The sequence below is a fragment of the Diabrotica undecimpunctata genome, chromosome 8 (genome assembly GCF_040954645.1).
Source record: "Diabrotica undecimpunctata isolate CICGRU chromosome 8, icDiaUnde3, whole genome shotgun sequence".
Taxonomy (NCBI): Eukaryota; Metazoa; Arthropoda; class Insecta; order Coleoptera; family Chrysomelidae; genus Diabrotica; species Diabrotica undecimpunctata.
The window spans coordinates 36,821,274-36,836,665 of record NC_092810.1 but is presented as its reverse complement, the minus strand read 5'-3'; the positions used below and the strand labels follow the sequence as shown (position 1 = coordinate 36,836,665).

Sequence of the window (15,392 nt, the reverse complement as noted above, 5' to 3'; positions counted from 1 at the left end):
AATATACAGGTTGACAATTTGAAAACTAACCTCCATTAATTAATATATTCATTCCATTTATATATCTATATATATATATATATATATATATATATATATATATATATATATATATATATTCCTAATCAACAAAAAATGTAGAAAAATTGGTTCAGTTTGCACACTACGAAAACAAATGGAGCAAATGGAACCACTAAGAACGAAATTGACTTCATTCTAACCAACAAGATTGCTACAATAAAAGATGTCAATGTAATAAATAAATTTCAAACATGATGCAGCGACAATAGACTAATCAGAGTAAAAATTGTTATAGATCTAAAACTAGAAAAAATAAAATTAGCCACAAAACCAACAGTAACAAGTATAAATATTAACAATCTAAAAGAAAACTCAGATCACTACCAAAAGACAATTGATGAAAGATTCTTCTTAAGGTGCCTTCTCCATTACTGCAGATCGGCAAATTGCTCTCTATCTTGAGCTGTTCTTAGTATCGAATGTGTGTCCATGCCTGTCCAGTCTCTTACATTCTTCAACCAGGAGCATTTTCTTCTTCCTGAACCTCTTCTTCCTTCCACTTTCCCTTCCATTATAAGTCGTAGGAAGTTATTTCTCCTCTGTAAATATGTCCTAGATAACTCGTTTTTCTGTTTTTTACAATATTTAGGAGACCCCGTTGTTGGTCACGTGCTCTATCCAAGAGATCTTCAGCATCCTTCGAAAATCCCACATCTTAAAGGTTTCTATACGCCTCATACTTGTAATTCCGAGAGTCCATGTTTTCACTCCGTATAGCAATATGGAATAAACAAACGTTTTTACAAATTGGTATCGGATATCCAACGATAACGTAGAGTTTATTAGGAATTTTTTCATTCGTTGAAATGCGGACCTAGCATATTCTATACGAGCACGTATTTCGACCTCGTGGTCAAGGTCGTTTGTTATCCAGCAACCAAGATACTGGAATCTTTGTAATGGTTCTATGTGTAAATGCCATTACTTTTGTTTTATTTGTGTTTATATTTAGTCCCAAGCTATCTCCCTCTCTGGTTATGACATTCAAAAGTCGTTGTAAACCCTCAGCACTGTCCGCAATAATGACGGTGTCGTCTGCATATATTAAGTTGTTTACGTATGAAAGTGATGAAAGATTACATGACCAAATCGACAGGACTTGATTAATGGAAATCATCCTTGATAGCGCCAAAGAAATTGGAAGACCCGCAACAACAAAATAAACATAGTTAACTGTCTAATAAAACCAAAATAATGCTAAAACAAAGAAGGGAAATGAAAGTAAGTAGCAATATACAAAGAAGACAACACAAGAACTTTGTCAGACAATAAGGAAAAGTATTAACCTGGCAACGCCCTTAATTATTTTTTTTGTGTATGTTTGCGTTTGTTTCAAAAACCACTAAAAATGGTTTAGAAAACACTAGAAAAATATTAAAAAAAAAATGTTGACAATGCTAAATATTGAATTTACCTCATATACATATGAACCCCGTGGACATTAAAAGAATAAACCTATTAAATCACAGAACAAATACGACAAAAAAATTAATGTATTTTTATTGAATAAAAAACCTACAAATACAAGTATAAAAAAGTACAAACTAAGTATAAAAACTAAATTCATTTTTTAGTATGATAGATTACAAAACATGGTACACATAATCCAACATTACATTTGATGCATATTGTTCGCACTTTACTTTTACAACTTTCTAACCCACATCTTCGTCTTTTACCATCTTTAGTAGAATCTACCAAATGTCCAATGTTATCATATCAAATGTCACGTATTACTTTTCTCGAGCTAGGTTGGGGGATTAGATTTGGTCCTGGTCGTAAAGTAATAGTTTGGTATTTTGTCAAATATCCTTGTACTACAGAGCGCCTAAATGTTTGTGCGCCTAAATGTTAACTAGGACATTTTTGGGTTTTAATGGCGATACATTAACCAAGCATTAATGACACACAAATCAATAAGATATGTAAAGGGATTCTATTACCACCTTTTTCCTCGTATGTTTATCCTATACTACATCCTATATACAGTTAAATTTCGGTCCATTTGGTCTGTTCTCCCATATTTTCCTATCAAAAACGGCCACGGTACTTGAATATTTAGGTTGCTCCTTGGAATATCTCTTTATAGGGCGTACAGATTGAAGATCATGACATGATGAAACTACTGACACAACGTCGTTGTCTTTCCATTTAACAAAAAATATACCTGATTTTCTTTCTATGGCACTACAGAATTGTCTTCTGGTTTTTAATAATTGTGGATCAAGTACCTGTGGAAAGATTTTTTTTTACTTTTGATTTGGTTTTTGTTTGTTTCCTCTTTCTTTAACCAACTGCTTCGATTTTTTAACAGGAGCATTCGATTTTCTTACTTCTAGTTTAGTAATTCTGTTACTTCTCAGTGTTCCAGTAGCGTGGTAACATAACATAACATACATTTTGGGAGAATGACCCAAAAATTTATCAATAAAGTTGCTTTCACGATATTTGTTAAAGTCGTCAACAGATCTTGCATAACTTTAGCGAAAAATGTCTAATTCCTTATTAAAAATAAAATTGTTCCAAAATAACTAATTATACCAGTGTGATTCGTCTAAATTGATAACACCCAAAACTTGCTATTAGTCAAATAAATTTCGGACAGGTTTTTCACTGGCCCTTATCAGTAAAACTAGTTTTAAGTTCTTACATTTTTATTGGTGAATCAATAATTTTGGGTACGACTGTTTCTTACTAGTCACGCCACTAACGAATAGCTGTTGAATGTATTGTTTTTTGAAGGTGTGTGAGTAAAGCTGAAATTTATTTGATAAACTAGTATATCAATAAAAAACGAACATGCCTTCTAGAGGTGTAACTTATTTATACTTAAAATGATGGACAATGATCAAAAACAATTTTGCTACTTAAATCTTACTCAAAAATTTATAACTTTGATTTTTTTTAATGAAAGATATTGTGAGTGACAGACAAAATACATAACGTACGTAAACATACATGTATGTATGTTTAACCTGATCATGAATGAAGTAATAAAAAAAGTAAGAATGAAAAAAGGATACCAAATGGGAGAAAAACAACTTAAAATAATCCACTCTTAAAATAATCCTATCTAACCCATAGCCAGATTCAATTGGGTCAGTTAAATTCTTCTTCTACTTTTACTCTTATTGTGTTGTTCTGGTATATCCTCGTCGTCGCGGCAAAAGTCATTAAGTCCAAAATAAGAGATCTGAGAAAAGGAATATTTTAGTTTTAATTGTTGTCTAAAATTCATCCTTATAAAAGTCAAGGAAATTACCGATGCAATTGTACACGTCTAGTAATGGTTTGAGATGTGAATACATTATCTTTTTTTAAATCGATGTTATTTGGTAAAAAACAATATTTAATGGACTTAGTGATCTCTGGCAAGTTGGTAAAAGGTAAATTTAGTAAATTAGTTACACATATTATGAACATTATTTATTACGTAAATTAAAGTAACTCACTAAAATAAACACATTAAGAGAAATGAAAACTAAAATTCAATGAGTTTAGATTTGCTGTTCGTCTTCGCTTTCCTCTGATTCACTATCGCTATAAATACTGGGATCAGTATTTCTGTCAATATCTTTTTTTGGTTGGCAGAAACGAATACCAAGCATGGAACTCGGTAAGCAAGGAATAACGTCGGTAGTGCATAACTTCTGTAAATCAATAAATTTTGCTAAAGAAATTGGACGCATACCTAGGTAAGCCTGTTGAAGTGATAGGGACGCTTGTGTTGAAGGTATTTCTTGTCCATAAATACTTAGTTTAAAGTAAGGACCGTAGTGCTCGTAGCGATATTTGATGATTCCTGGATATTCCCTCTCCACTCTGAAACATTTTATTTGCAACCACTTAACTTTTCATCAGATTTATTTAGTTTTGTGTTTTTTACCATATTTTTCGCAAGTAGTTTCCAGTTAATAAAATCAGAATATTGTAGCTCTGATATTATGGATTACATAAGGGTTCTTCTTTTTAATGCGTCGTTTAGATCTATCTTTGACAAAAATATTTTTCCAGTCATGAAGCGTGTATACTGCTACATACCTCTTTTCTCTCTCGATGGCGCTATGCATACTGTCGCATTCGATCATCGTATGTCCTGACTCTAGAAACTTCTGCTCGAGAACAGTAATATTGTGGCCAGATAACACATAAACAAAATAATACAGCATTGCGATGACAAATTGATTCCTGTTTTGTCCCCCACAAGTATCGGAAAACAATGATACTTCGGTGACTCTCGCAGGGAGGTTTTTTAAATAGCGATACAAACATGTCGCAATTTCTAAGCTCCATCTGGAACCATTAAGTTCAGTTAGGTAAAACAGTGTACATTATTTGGGTGAGCTCCTTCATATATGCATAAATTAAAGGCAGATAATTCCCTACTGTAGTATAAGGGTGATACATCACTACTTGGTATTTGTAGCACGCTTTGAAGGTCAAAAGTAGCAAAGACAAAATCAGGATTTTCAGTTGATTTTTTCTTATCACTGTCCTTAGCAGCATTGGCATCCTTTTTGCGCTGTTTGTATTCGTCATAGGCTTGCTGTAAATTTATTTTGTCCTCACCTACTGTTAATTTATATCTGTTGCATCGGTCACACTAATCTTTGTGCCGTTTAAAGAATGACAAGTTATATTCCTTACCAAATATTCTCTTGTACGTTGCCAAACTTTTTGGTATGCGAGCACTTTGATCACATAGTTCCTTATACAAGGCATACATTTTTCCGATAGATAATGTAGCTTCCAAATACTTTCTTTTAGATGACTTTCTGCAATAGTGTGATTCTGTTAGTGGAAAACTTTCGATGTGATTTTTAATAAAGTTAATATCATCTTCGGTTATTTTATTGGCAGGTACATGTCTACTACTACTAATGTAGCTTCCAAATACTTTCTTTTGGATGACTTTCTGCAATAGTGTGATTCTGTTAGTGGAAAACTTTCGATGTGATTTTTAATAAAGTTAATATCATCTTCGGTTGTTTTAATGGCAGGTACATGTCTACCTCTTTTATCATCGGCTTCAAATAAGCCTGTTATATTATTCTTACTCTCACATGCTTTGTTTAGAGGACCATTACTGATAGAGGGAGTCTTTAGAAAAAAATTTTTACACGCTCTAATTTGAGCAGCATTTTTAAAAAATAAAACGCTTTGCTTATCGTTTTCGTGATATGGCACATTCTTGTCGAGGCCGTCGTCTTTTTGGTGTATGTAGTTTTATATTCTGTAAAATGAACTCATTTTTTTCGATTATACGATTCAAGTTTCCAGTACGTGGAACACAATTGCATCCTTTCTTCTTCACTAAAATTGTCTGTGCAGTGAAATCTGCAACGAGAACAGTTTACAGGTTTCGGAGTTTTTGGTGGGAATTCTCCTTCTTTTTTTTTGTCACATACAATTTACCCAGGTTCCTAAGTTTTTTTATTAAATAACGCTTCTGCTGAGACTTATCTCCTTTATTCCATCGACTTCTTTTCCTGCCTGTCTCTTGCACTTCTATAAAAAAATTAAGTTAAGAATCTTTTATTTCTTAAAGAATCATATAACTACCGTTATCATCTGTAGAATCAGAGTCTTCCTCTTCAGTCAGTGGATTAAAATCTTTGTCACCGTCGCTGTTGTCATCAAGTTGATACTTTTGTGGATTGTCTACTTGATCAGCTTCTATAACTGTTGTTGGTTGATTCAATGGTACCTTCAATATAGAACAATAATCACAAAAGAGCATGATTAAACAGTTAGACTACCTTTGTACTACCTGTATATTGACATCCGATAGTATTACTATTTTATTTTGGACTGTAATACTTCTTTGTTCACTACTGTATGAAGCACAAGACAAGTTACTTGTACTTGGTATATTCCATATTGCTGTAGCTGCTGTTCGTTTCATTAACGAGAAACAACCATGGTCATCATTTTGTAAAACAGGATTTTTCGAAGACGACGGTGTACTGTCTAATATTGTTTCTTCTACTTATAAACAAAAATTTACAAACTATTTTGAAACTAAGTTTACTAACCTTCTACCTTCATAGTCGTTTCAGAATTTTCGTTGGTCATTGCAAGATTAGCAATGCGTTTTCCCCTACTAGATTGCATTTTTGATTTGTTTATTAGCACTTTACTATAAAACAAATCGTAAAAAATAATTTACAAAATATTTTTACTCCTAAAAAATACAACAATTACGATCTACACAAATCAACATGTGCTTACACTGCAGTCGGAAAAATGAAAGATTAGTCATGAACGATCATATCAAGCACTTATTTTGTATCTGCTGTCTTTTTCTTTAAATAACAAACGTTTGTTATAGAAAGAGACAGCAAATACAAAATAACTGATTAATTTTATCGTTCGTTAACTGATACTTTTTACTAGTATCTGCCACATCGTAATCAGGCAAACATCATTACGTCCAGTTAGTGACTTCTGCCTGATAACAAAATGGTAATTTTGCACTTAAGTATATTCAATGCTTTAGGCAGCCAACTCTACATGCTTTGTAGAACTTCGTGACATCTGCCAGACTGTGAAAATTGATATTGTGAATCGATCAGTACACTTAACTCAATTTTGACAAAAATGGACTAAGTGAGTTTTGCCGTGACAACGACGATATATTGTCGAGCGTTTGGATTATAACTAGAAATATCTCTCTTTCGTCCAATAAGTGAATAACGTCCTTTAATTTGCACCTAACCAATGGCTTCTTACGATTCACGTAACATAAATACGCCGGTTAGTTTTATTCTAGTAATTTCTCATTGCCTCATTATAAATATTCCACCAGGAAAATCGAAAAATTACTGGGCGCTATTTTTCAACTGGAATATCTGGGGAAGTCAATAGAAAAATTGTATTGTAGAATTTTTTTATGTTCTCTGTAAAATAGTTTGCCGTATAATTCATTAGAAAAATATTCATCAGGAACTTGAAGATCCTGACGCTGTTTTCCTTGTTTACACCAACAATCCAGTAGCAACTGCAGCTTTTAAATATTTTTTGATGAACGGTGCATTTTTTCCGCATCTACTTTGTAATTTGCAGCGATATATTTCTTGATAGCTTGAAAATAAGAACCACCTCTTTTTGGATTTCTTGCCTTCTTTTCATTTTTGGATAGTGAAGGTGTTTGTGGCGTTACAGATTCCGGCGTAGCTGAAGGGGCTGATGATTGGTTTTCGATATTTAGGAATTTTACAAAGTATTAACTATGACATAATGACTGTATTAGATTTTTGTTTCGATACAGGCAGCGGCAAGCCGCTTATACGTATTTCGACCTCTTTAGGTCTCCTCAGAGCGGTATAGCCACTGCTCTGAATCAAAACAAAAATCTGACCCGTCCTAAAACAATAGTTATCAAAATAACTACAGTGCACAGATTCTAAATATGCCGGTGGGAAATGGCTTCTATTCGTTGTATTATAGTTGGTGAATGAGAGAAAAAGTTTTCGAAATAATGAAATAACAAATTTTATATTATTATTTGTTATTTAGAATCTGTGCACTGTATTTACGGACATAACTACGCCATCTAAAAACAAAAAGAGAAATCAAACGATTTCTACCTGGCGAAACCGAATTCAAATTTTTACCACTGTGCTTTCTAAAACGTGCAAAGCAAACAGCTTGATAAATTACTCGGGAAGGGAATCTAAAAATTGCATTCTACCTGCCGTTCATCATGGTCAAAATTCGTAGTGAATTCAGTTTCTGCTACTCCAAACGGAGTAAAGTAATAAAACATAATGACGATATTAGATTTATGTTTCGATAAAGGGCAGCGGCAACCCGCTTATACGTATTTCGACCCCTTTAGGTCTCCTCAGAGCGGTATAGCCACTGCTCTGAATCAAAACAAAATTCTTTCCCGTCCTAAAACAATAGTTATCAAAATAACTAGGTTTCGCCAGGTAGAAATCGTTTGATTTCTCTTTTTATTAACTATGAATCCAAAACAATCTATTTGCAATCAAGTCTAGGAGTTAAGTCTTAATTGCACAATTTTCAATCAAAACTCACATAAAATACAATACCTAACGTTTAGGAGATTGATTTAGATAGCTACGTTTGACTTTTTAAACTCTATAGACACATCGACATCGACACTTGCGGGTGTGGATGCTTAAGCACGGGAACGCTCATCAACACTTGTCGACTTTATCAAACAACGACTCGGCATAATTAATTATAAAAATTAAAAACGTAATTTTCGGGACTAAAAATTACGGGCCCTAGGCACGTGCCTAGGTTGCCTAGGCCTTAGTCCGCCCCTGGCGGGACATTTAACAAGAAGAATAATATTGGCAATAGATGGTTTACTAATATTACACTGTGGTATCAAAGAGGCATCAAGAGACCAAAAAGACGTCTAAATTTAAGATGGGACTATGACATAAGGATACAAGTCGGTACAACATTGCACAGAAAAGCGAATATTAGGCAATCGTGGACAGAAATGAAGAACGATTTTGTATGGGAGGCTGCACCAAAAAGTGAAAATGATGATGATGATATAACGTTCTTCCCAACGTGAGTTACCAGCCGAATGTCCTTTTTTTTATCTTCCAACTGTTGACCTATAATCCATAGAGACAAAAAATTGCACATGGTTTACCTTACACAAGATATGCAGCTAATTAAGATGAAAGTGAGTGAAGAACTAGCTTAACTTATGAACCATACAGATTACAAAGCAAAGCGTTCAATTTTGTGAAAGAAAAAACAGAACTAAGTGAGTTTTTTATATATAGATTATTGCAAAGAACAGAGTTCAAAAATAATTAAAAAATTGTAAGAAACAGAGAACTTTCCATGTCCTCCATGTTGCACGAACCACCTTGAAAATGAAAAAGGTATGACCAATATAGAGATATATAATAGAATTAAGAATAAAGCTATTACAAGGTTATTTTTCTCCACATTATTGTATGGCGTTGAAGCATGGACGTTAAAAAATCAGACTACATAAATTAAAAGTGTTCGACAGTTTCGAATAGTGACAAAGAGGAAACTGGAGCACATTGGTCATATAATGGGGGGAACCAGATATGCAATAATACTAATCAAGAAAAGAAAAGTAAATGGCAAGTACAGTATTGGAAGAAACATACTGGCTATTAATTTACATAATTTTTTCCTGTGTCGACTATCATTTTTACTTAAAAAATGATAGTTACGTTAAAAATATTTGAACTTTATAACTATGTAAACTTTGAATACAGAGCGTTATTGAAAGAAATCAGAAAACAGTGCCGCAAAGACAAAGCTGATTACATCTCTCAAATATGCAGAGATATAGAGAAACATGGTTGTCGAAATGAACCGAGGGATTTATTTCAGAAGATCAAACTCCTTACCAGAGAATTTAAATCTCAAACGTGGTCTGTAGTAGATAAGGAAGGTAATTTAAAGACCGATACTGACGAAATATTGGAAACATGGCGAAACTACTGTGGCGAGTTATATAAAAATAACGAGGTACCAGCAGAAAATCAATGGACCTCTGACTACCCTAGGGAACCTACTGTCTTACTTGCTGAAGTCAAAGATGCAATTAAATCGCTAAAGAGAAATAAACCACAGGTATTGATTCAATACCAGGTGAAATACTACAGTTACTAGGTAACAAAGGATTACATATCATCCATTATATCTGTGTCGCTGTTTGGAATTCAGGAAAATGGCCATCTGATTGGTGTATCCCAATTTATATCTCTCTACACAAAAAATGAACGGTTACCAGAAGTGAAAATTACCGCCAACACATGCTAGTAAAATCATGTTGCATATCATCAAAAACAGATTAAAAATCTATCTACATTACCAAAAGCTTAACGGGGTATGTAAAGGATAAAGGTCCAAGGGAACAAATCCTGAACAAAAGACAACTCATTAAACAGTCTAGAGAATTTCAAGTACCTATGATTATATGCTTCGTTGACTACCAAACGGCGTTTGATTGTGTAAGCTGGATAAATCTGTGGTCCATTTTAATAAAAATGGGTACACCAATGCACCTGGTGACCCCTAATAAAAATCTGTAGCAGTCCAATATATCAACAGTACGACTGGATCAGAAGTTCTTAAACAAATTCAAGACCGAGAGAGGTGTTAGACAAGGATGCGTGTTGTCACCTGACTTATTCAACATTTATAGTGAACATGTCATGAGGATGGCTTTAGATGGATGAGCCGGTGGAGTAACAGTGACTGGTAGAAAAAACTCCAATTTAAGGTTTGCTGATGACACTACACTTATAGCAGCAAATGAGCAAGAAATGTTTAATCTCCTGCGAAGAGTTGAGTACGAAAGCAATAAAGTTGGTCTGAAAATCAATAAAGCTAAGACAAAAATAATGGTGGTCGACAGATTCCACATCATTACACTGACTAACATGTTACAGGAATACCAGATAGTAGATAGTTTTGTCTATCTCGGGTCTAGTATAACTAACGATGGTAACTGTGAAGCAGAGTATTCGGAGACGTATTGGTATGGCAAAGAATGCGATGAGTCGGACAGAGACTTGAACTCTTCGCGAACACACGCGAGCGACAAAACATTGATGTCTTTGAGATGTGGTGCTAAAGAAGAATACTGCGCATACCTTGGACAGCTCATGGGACAAACGTTTCCATTCTAAACCAACTCGAGATAAAAAAAGCTGTCCATAATATGTCTGCAATTTTTCGGTCCCGTGGTTCGCAGAGGTAACGATAGTTTGGAGAGATTAGTTGTTCCTAGAAACGTTCCGAGGAGAAGATCAAGAGGACGATCACCAACTAGATGGTCCGACAAAATTAAGAATTCAGCTGGAAACTCATTCTGTGAAGTTCTCAGAGCAGCTGAAGATAGAGACCAATGAAAAAAAAAATGTTAAAAATATTGGAAGAAATCACGATCCTCAGTAATGGGAAAACGACAAGAGAGAGAAACCAAACTTTACGTTAATAATGTGATATAACAAATCTAAAATCATTCAGCGAAAATTCGTGGTGACTACACTACCAACTTATAATAAGCAATTACTATTTAAAGGAAATAAGTCACAATTAAAGGTTAAACTAAGTTTATTGACTTTTCAATTTGCACTTTGGAAATGGTTTGTACTTTGAAAAGTGGAAATTGAGACGTCAATAAACTTACTTTAACCTTTAATTATTGTGGCTTATTCCCATTTAAATAGTAATTACTTTAAAATGCCCTAAGAAAATAGCTTCAGAACAATATTACAATAAGGAATTTCCGATGCAACCCTAATTACCTACCCTTTTTTTTTTCATGACTGTCTATTTTTATGAACTTCATTCTAATATTATATATTATTTTTAGGAATGTAGTCAAATAACAAAACTGGCCCGTTCAATATTATGAGTGAGTTGCAGTCCACCATAGAATTTTCAGTGGAGCTGTTTAAATTTTACAATGTTGACTTATTTCAAAGAGGGTACGTAAATATTTTTTCTTTATTTCTTAAAGAGCATATTCTGCATTGACTTTTTTTACATTACTATGTTTTTAGAATGTATCAAGTCCGCTGTGCTTTGCGAGTCACGTCAAAATTGAACGTAGAAATCGAAGTAACCACTCCAGAAGTCACGACTGGACTGGGTACAGCAATCGTTTTGGGAAATTATGGCGCTTGCCGACCGTTTCAAATACTCTACCGAAACGAAGAGGTTACACTCAAGGATGTAGTGTTATTCAGGTAAATATAACCTTCAAATTGTACTAAATCGTTTTTATATGAAGTAAAGTTTGTAATGTGAGTATTTTTAATGAATTCGTCTTCTAAAGCTTTAGATAAATTAGGAAATTCCCAAAGGTCTTAATATCGATGAAGGAAAAATCAAATCTCCACCTGGTAGAAGGTGAGCAACATCCATTTTTAGATAGAGACCAAATGATTTACGGTATAAGCAATCTTCCACTTACCGACCAACGGCTTCGGCGGATGAGTAGACTACAAAGCAGCCGAAGACTCTGTGAATAGAAAAGAAATGTTCAAATACGCATATCACAAATCACAACCATTGGTTCAATATATAATAAATCAGTGCAAATACTTGCCTATGCTGATAATATCAATATTGTTGGGAGAACGGCAAACGCTGTACGAGAGGTTTATTAGCATTAAAAGAATCAGCTACAAAAATGGGCTTAATAATAAACACCAACAAAACGAAGTATATGAAAATAAGCACGCATCCACAAATCCTACGACCACTTGTTAAAGAAAACGACGTTATAGAAGCAGTAAACGAATTTGTATACCAGGGAACGCTCCTTAACACTGAAAATAATATTACCGCAGAGATAAACCGTAGAATTTGCACGGCCAACAGATGCTATTTTGGGCTCAATCTCCTCCTTAAATCTACAATTATATCTAAAACTCTACAAAATAATAATACGCCCAGTCCTAACATATTGTTCAGAGACCTGAACTCTAACAAAAAGTAATGAAAACATGTTAGGATGTTTCGAAAGAAAGTACTAAGGTAAATTTATGAAACAGTGAATGACAATGTAGTGTGGAGAAGACGATACAACTTCGAACTTTATAGAATATAACCAGGAACCAAATATCGTATAATATGTTAAGATAGGACTTCTGAGGTGGATAGGGAATGCAATGCGGATGGAACAAAATGATCCACCTAGAAAAACGCTCTTGGTAGACCCATTGGTCTAGAAGAAGAGAAAGACCCAGAACAAGGTTCCTTGATAACACCGATGAAGACATGAGAAATATGGGAATACGTGCTTGGCGAAGGAAGGTGATGGATAGGGACGACTGGAGAAAAACTCTTGAGGAGACTAGGATCCATGCAGGGTTGTAAAGCCAGAATAATGATGACGCTATTAACAGGGGACCCTTTATAAGGGATGAAATTAGTCAAAAAGGATCGAAATATATTAAATAGTACATTAAAGCATCAAAAAACCTTAATTCTAGACTAAAAATGTTTTCAAATTATTACATGCTTTATTTTCCACTTTTATTGGGTTTTTGAAAAAAGGGTAGTTTACACCGTTAAAAATAATGTTTACCCTCAGTTTTATTTATATCTCAGTTAGAATGATACATTTTGTTTCTAATTTATTTCCTTTTGAAAATCCTTTTAAGTTTATTTTTCGTTACAAATCTACTTAAAAAAATTGTCCTTTCTACTTAAAAAAAAATTGTACTTTGTCTAACGTTAAACTTATTTATTTTTTTTTTTTTTTGTTTAGATGCCATCTCCTGGTCGACGGGAACAATTTGAGAGAGTCTCTGGAACGGGCCGAATTCTCTCTCATTTTAGAACTATGGTTTAGTGATACATCGCCCGTTTCCATGGTGATGGTCTCCCAAAGGACACTGCAACTAAACATGTCACCCATCGAAGGCCTGCACTACCATTTGCCAGTTTTATTTGATTACTTCCATCTCTCGGCCATGTCATTGACTGTTCATACAGCACTGACTGCCTTACATCAACCTTCTGTTAAGTAAGTTATTAACTGCATTAAGTGTTGTACTGCAGTTTAAATTCAAATATTCACCGTAAAATACAAACCGGCATGAGAAAGTGAGTTTTATACGTGCAAAATCATCTTTAAGGCATCGTCAATTCAAATCATTCCTAGAAGACACTAATGCTCAGTTTGACGATTTGCTTCTTTATAACTACGTGAAATGGCTGAGCAAAGATTTAGTGTTTGAAAGATTCTTTGAAATACTTGACAACATAAAAGAATTTCTGTCTACTATTGATAATGAAGCTGCAAATGGCCATTTTGGCTTCCTCTTAGACACAGAAAACGCTGCAACTATCGCATTTTTGGCGGATATCTTCAGACATCTGAACTTCTTGAATATAAACTTTGTGAACTTCTGTCGGATATTAGAAGTTTTTCTAAAAATATCGAACTTTTTTCTGGGGATATTAAGACAGAACTTTTACATTTTTCTTTCCTTAAATCGGTTTGTGATAGTAATAAAGATATTGATGATATCCAGTTCTCACGTTTTATTAATGAACTTGATTTAGAATTTAAAACGATTTGCTGATTTCCACAAAATTGAAAATGTTGTGCAACTGTTAAGTAACAGTTTTTCACTCAAGCCTAATGGTGTATGGTCCAGCGAAGCAGCAGACGTTTTTAAGAGTAACAAAGCTGTCCTTCAGATGGAAAGTATCAGTATCAGATTCCGTTTTAAAGGAGGTTTATACTCAAACCTGGGACAAATTTTGAATTAAATATGTGTGTGACAAAAAATATCCAGGATGATCTCCTGAGGGGGGACAAATACTGGAGGGTTTCTTGGTAACCCCCCTCCCTTGTAACGCCGCTGCCTGGTATAGTGCTAAGTGCCCGGACCGCAGAAGTGTAGTAGGTTTTCGAAACGGACCCACAGGGAATATAATTGGTGACCCCTGCCCTAAAAGAACTTAGGTCAGATCAAAATCTAGCCATTCTTCCCGCCGATAAAGGTAATGCTACCGTGATCTTAAACACTTCTTATATTAATAAATTCTGAAATCTCATTAATACTGCAGACAACAGACCAATTTCTAATAATCTAACAACCTATCTAGAGAAAACAATAAAAGCCATTATCAATAAAACCTCTCTTTCTGTTGACATAAAGCAATTTCTAATTCCTGGTGAAAAGTCTTCCAGAAAACCTCGATTATATAGCTTTCCCAAAATTCACAAACCCGATATTCCTCTACGTCCCATTGTCAGTGCATAAAACTGCCCTACACAACCATTGGCCAAAATTCTACAACCTCTCGCCGAAAATGCTTCATCCTTATACAAAAATTCTTTTCATTTTATCGAACTTCTTAAACAATATCCTATCTCACGGTCAGACATTCTAGTAAGTTTTGATATCATTTAACTCTTTACAAACATTCCTATAGACGAAACTCTAAACATTCTGAAAACTAAATACAGTATCCAGCAAGACCACTTATCTCTCATTAAACATTGTATGTCCAACACTGGTTTCATCTTCCAAAATCAACTGTACAGACAAATTAATGGTGCCCCAATTGGCTTCCAATATCTCCAGTAATTGCCAATATATGGAGGTGGAAACTGATTAATCCTTTCCGTTTCTCGACGTTATCATAAAGAAAAACCAATCCCAAGGTTTTAATCACTCTGTTTATCGAAAACCCACCCATACTAATCGTTACTTATAACCAACTCTTAATTCACTTATTAATAACCTTGTCTTTAGATCAATACGCGTTTTGCAATGATGCAAGTAGACCTGAGCTTTCTAGTT

The 15,392-nt window shown here is 34.2% G+C and overlaps 1 protein-coding gene across 1 annotated transcript in view; it reads left to right on the top strand.

Moving 5' to 3' along the window:
• LOC140447441 (protein FAM135A) overlaps positions 1–15,392 on the top strand; it is a 90,497-nt gene that overhangs the window by 24,146 nt on the left and 50,959 nt on the right. Inside the window, 3 exon segments of the mRNA XM_072540089.1 lie at positions 11,438–11,552; positions 11,628–11,813; positions 13,343–13,600. Of these exon segments, the coding sequence (XP_072396190.1) occupies positions 11,476–11,552; positions 11,628–11,813; positions 13,343–13,600 (521 nt within the window). The 5' untranslated portion in view covers positions 11,438–11,475.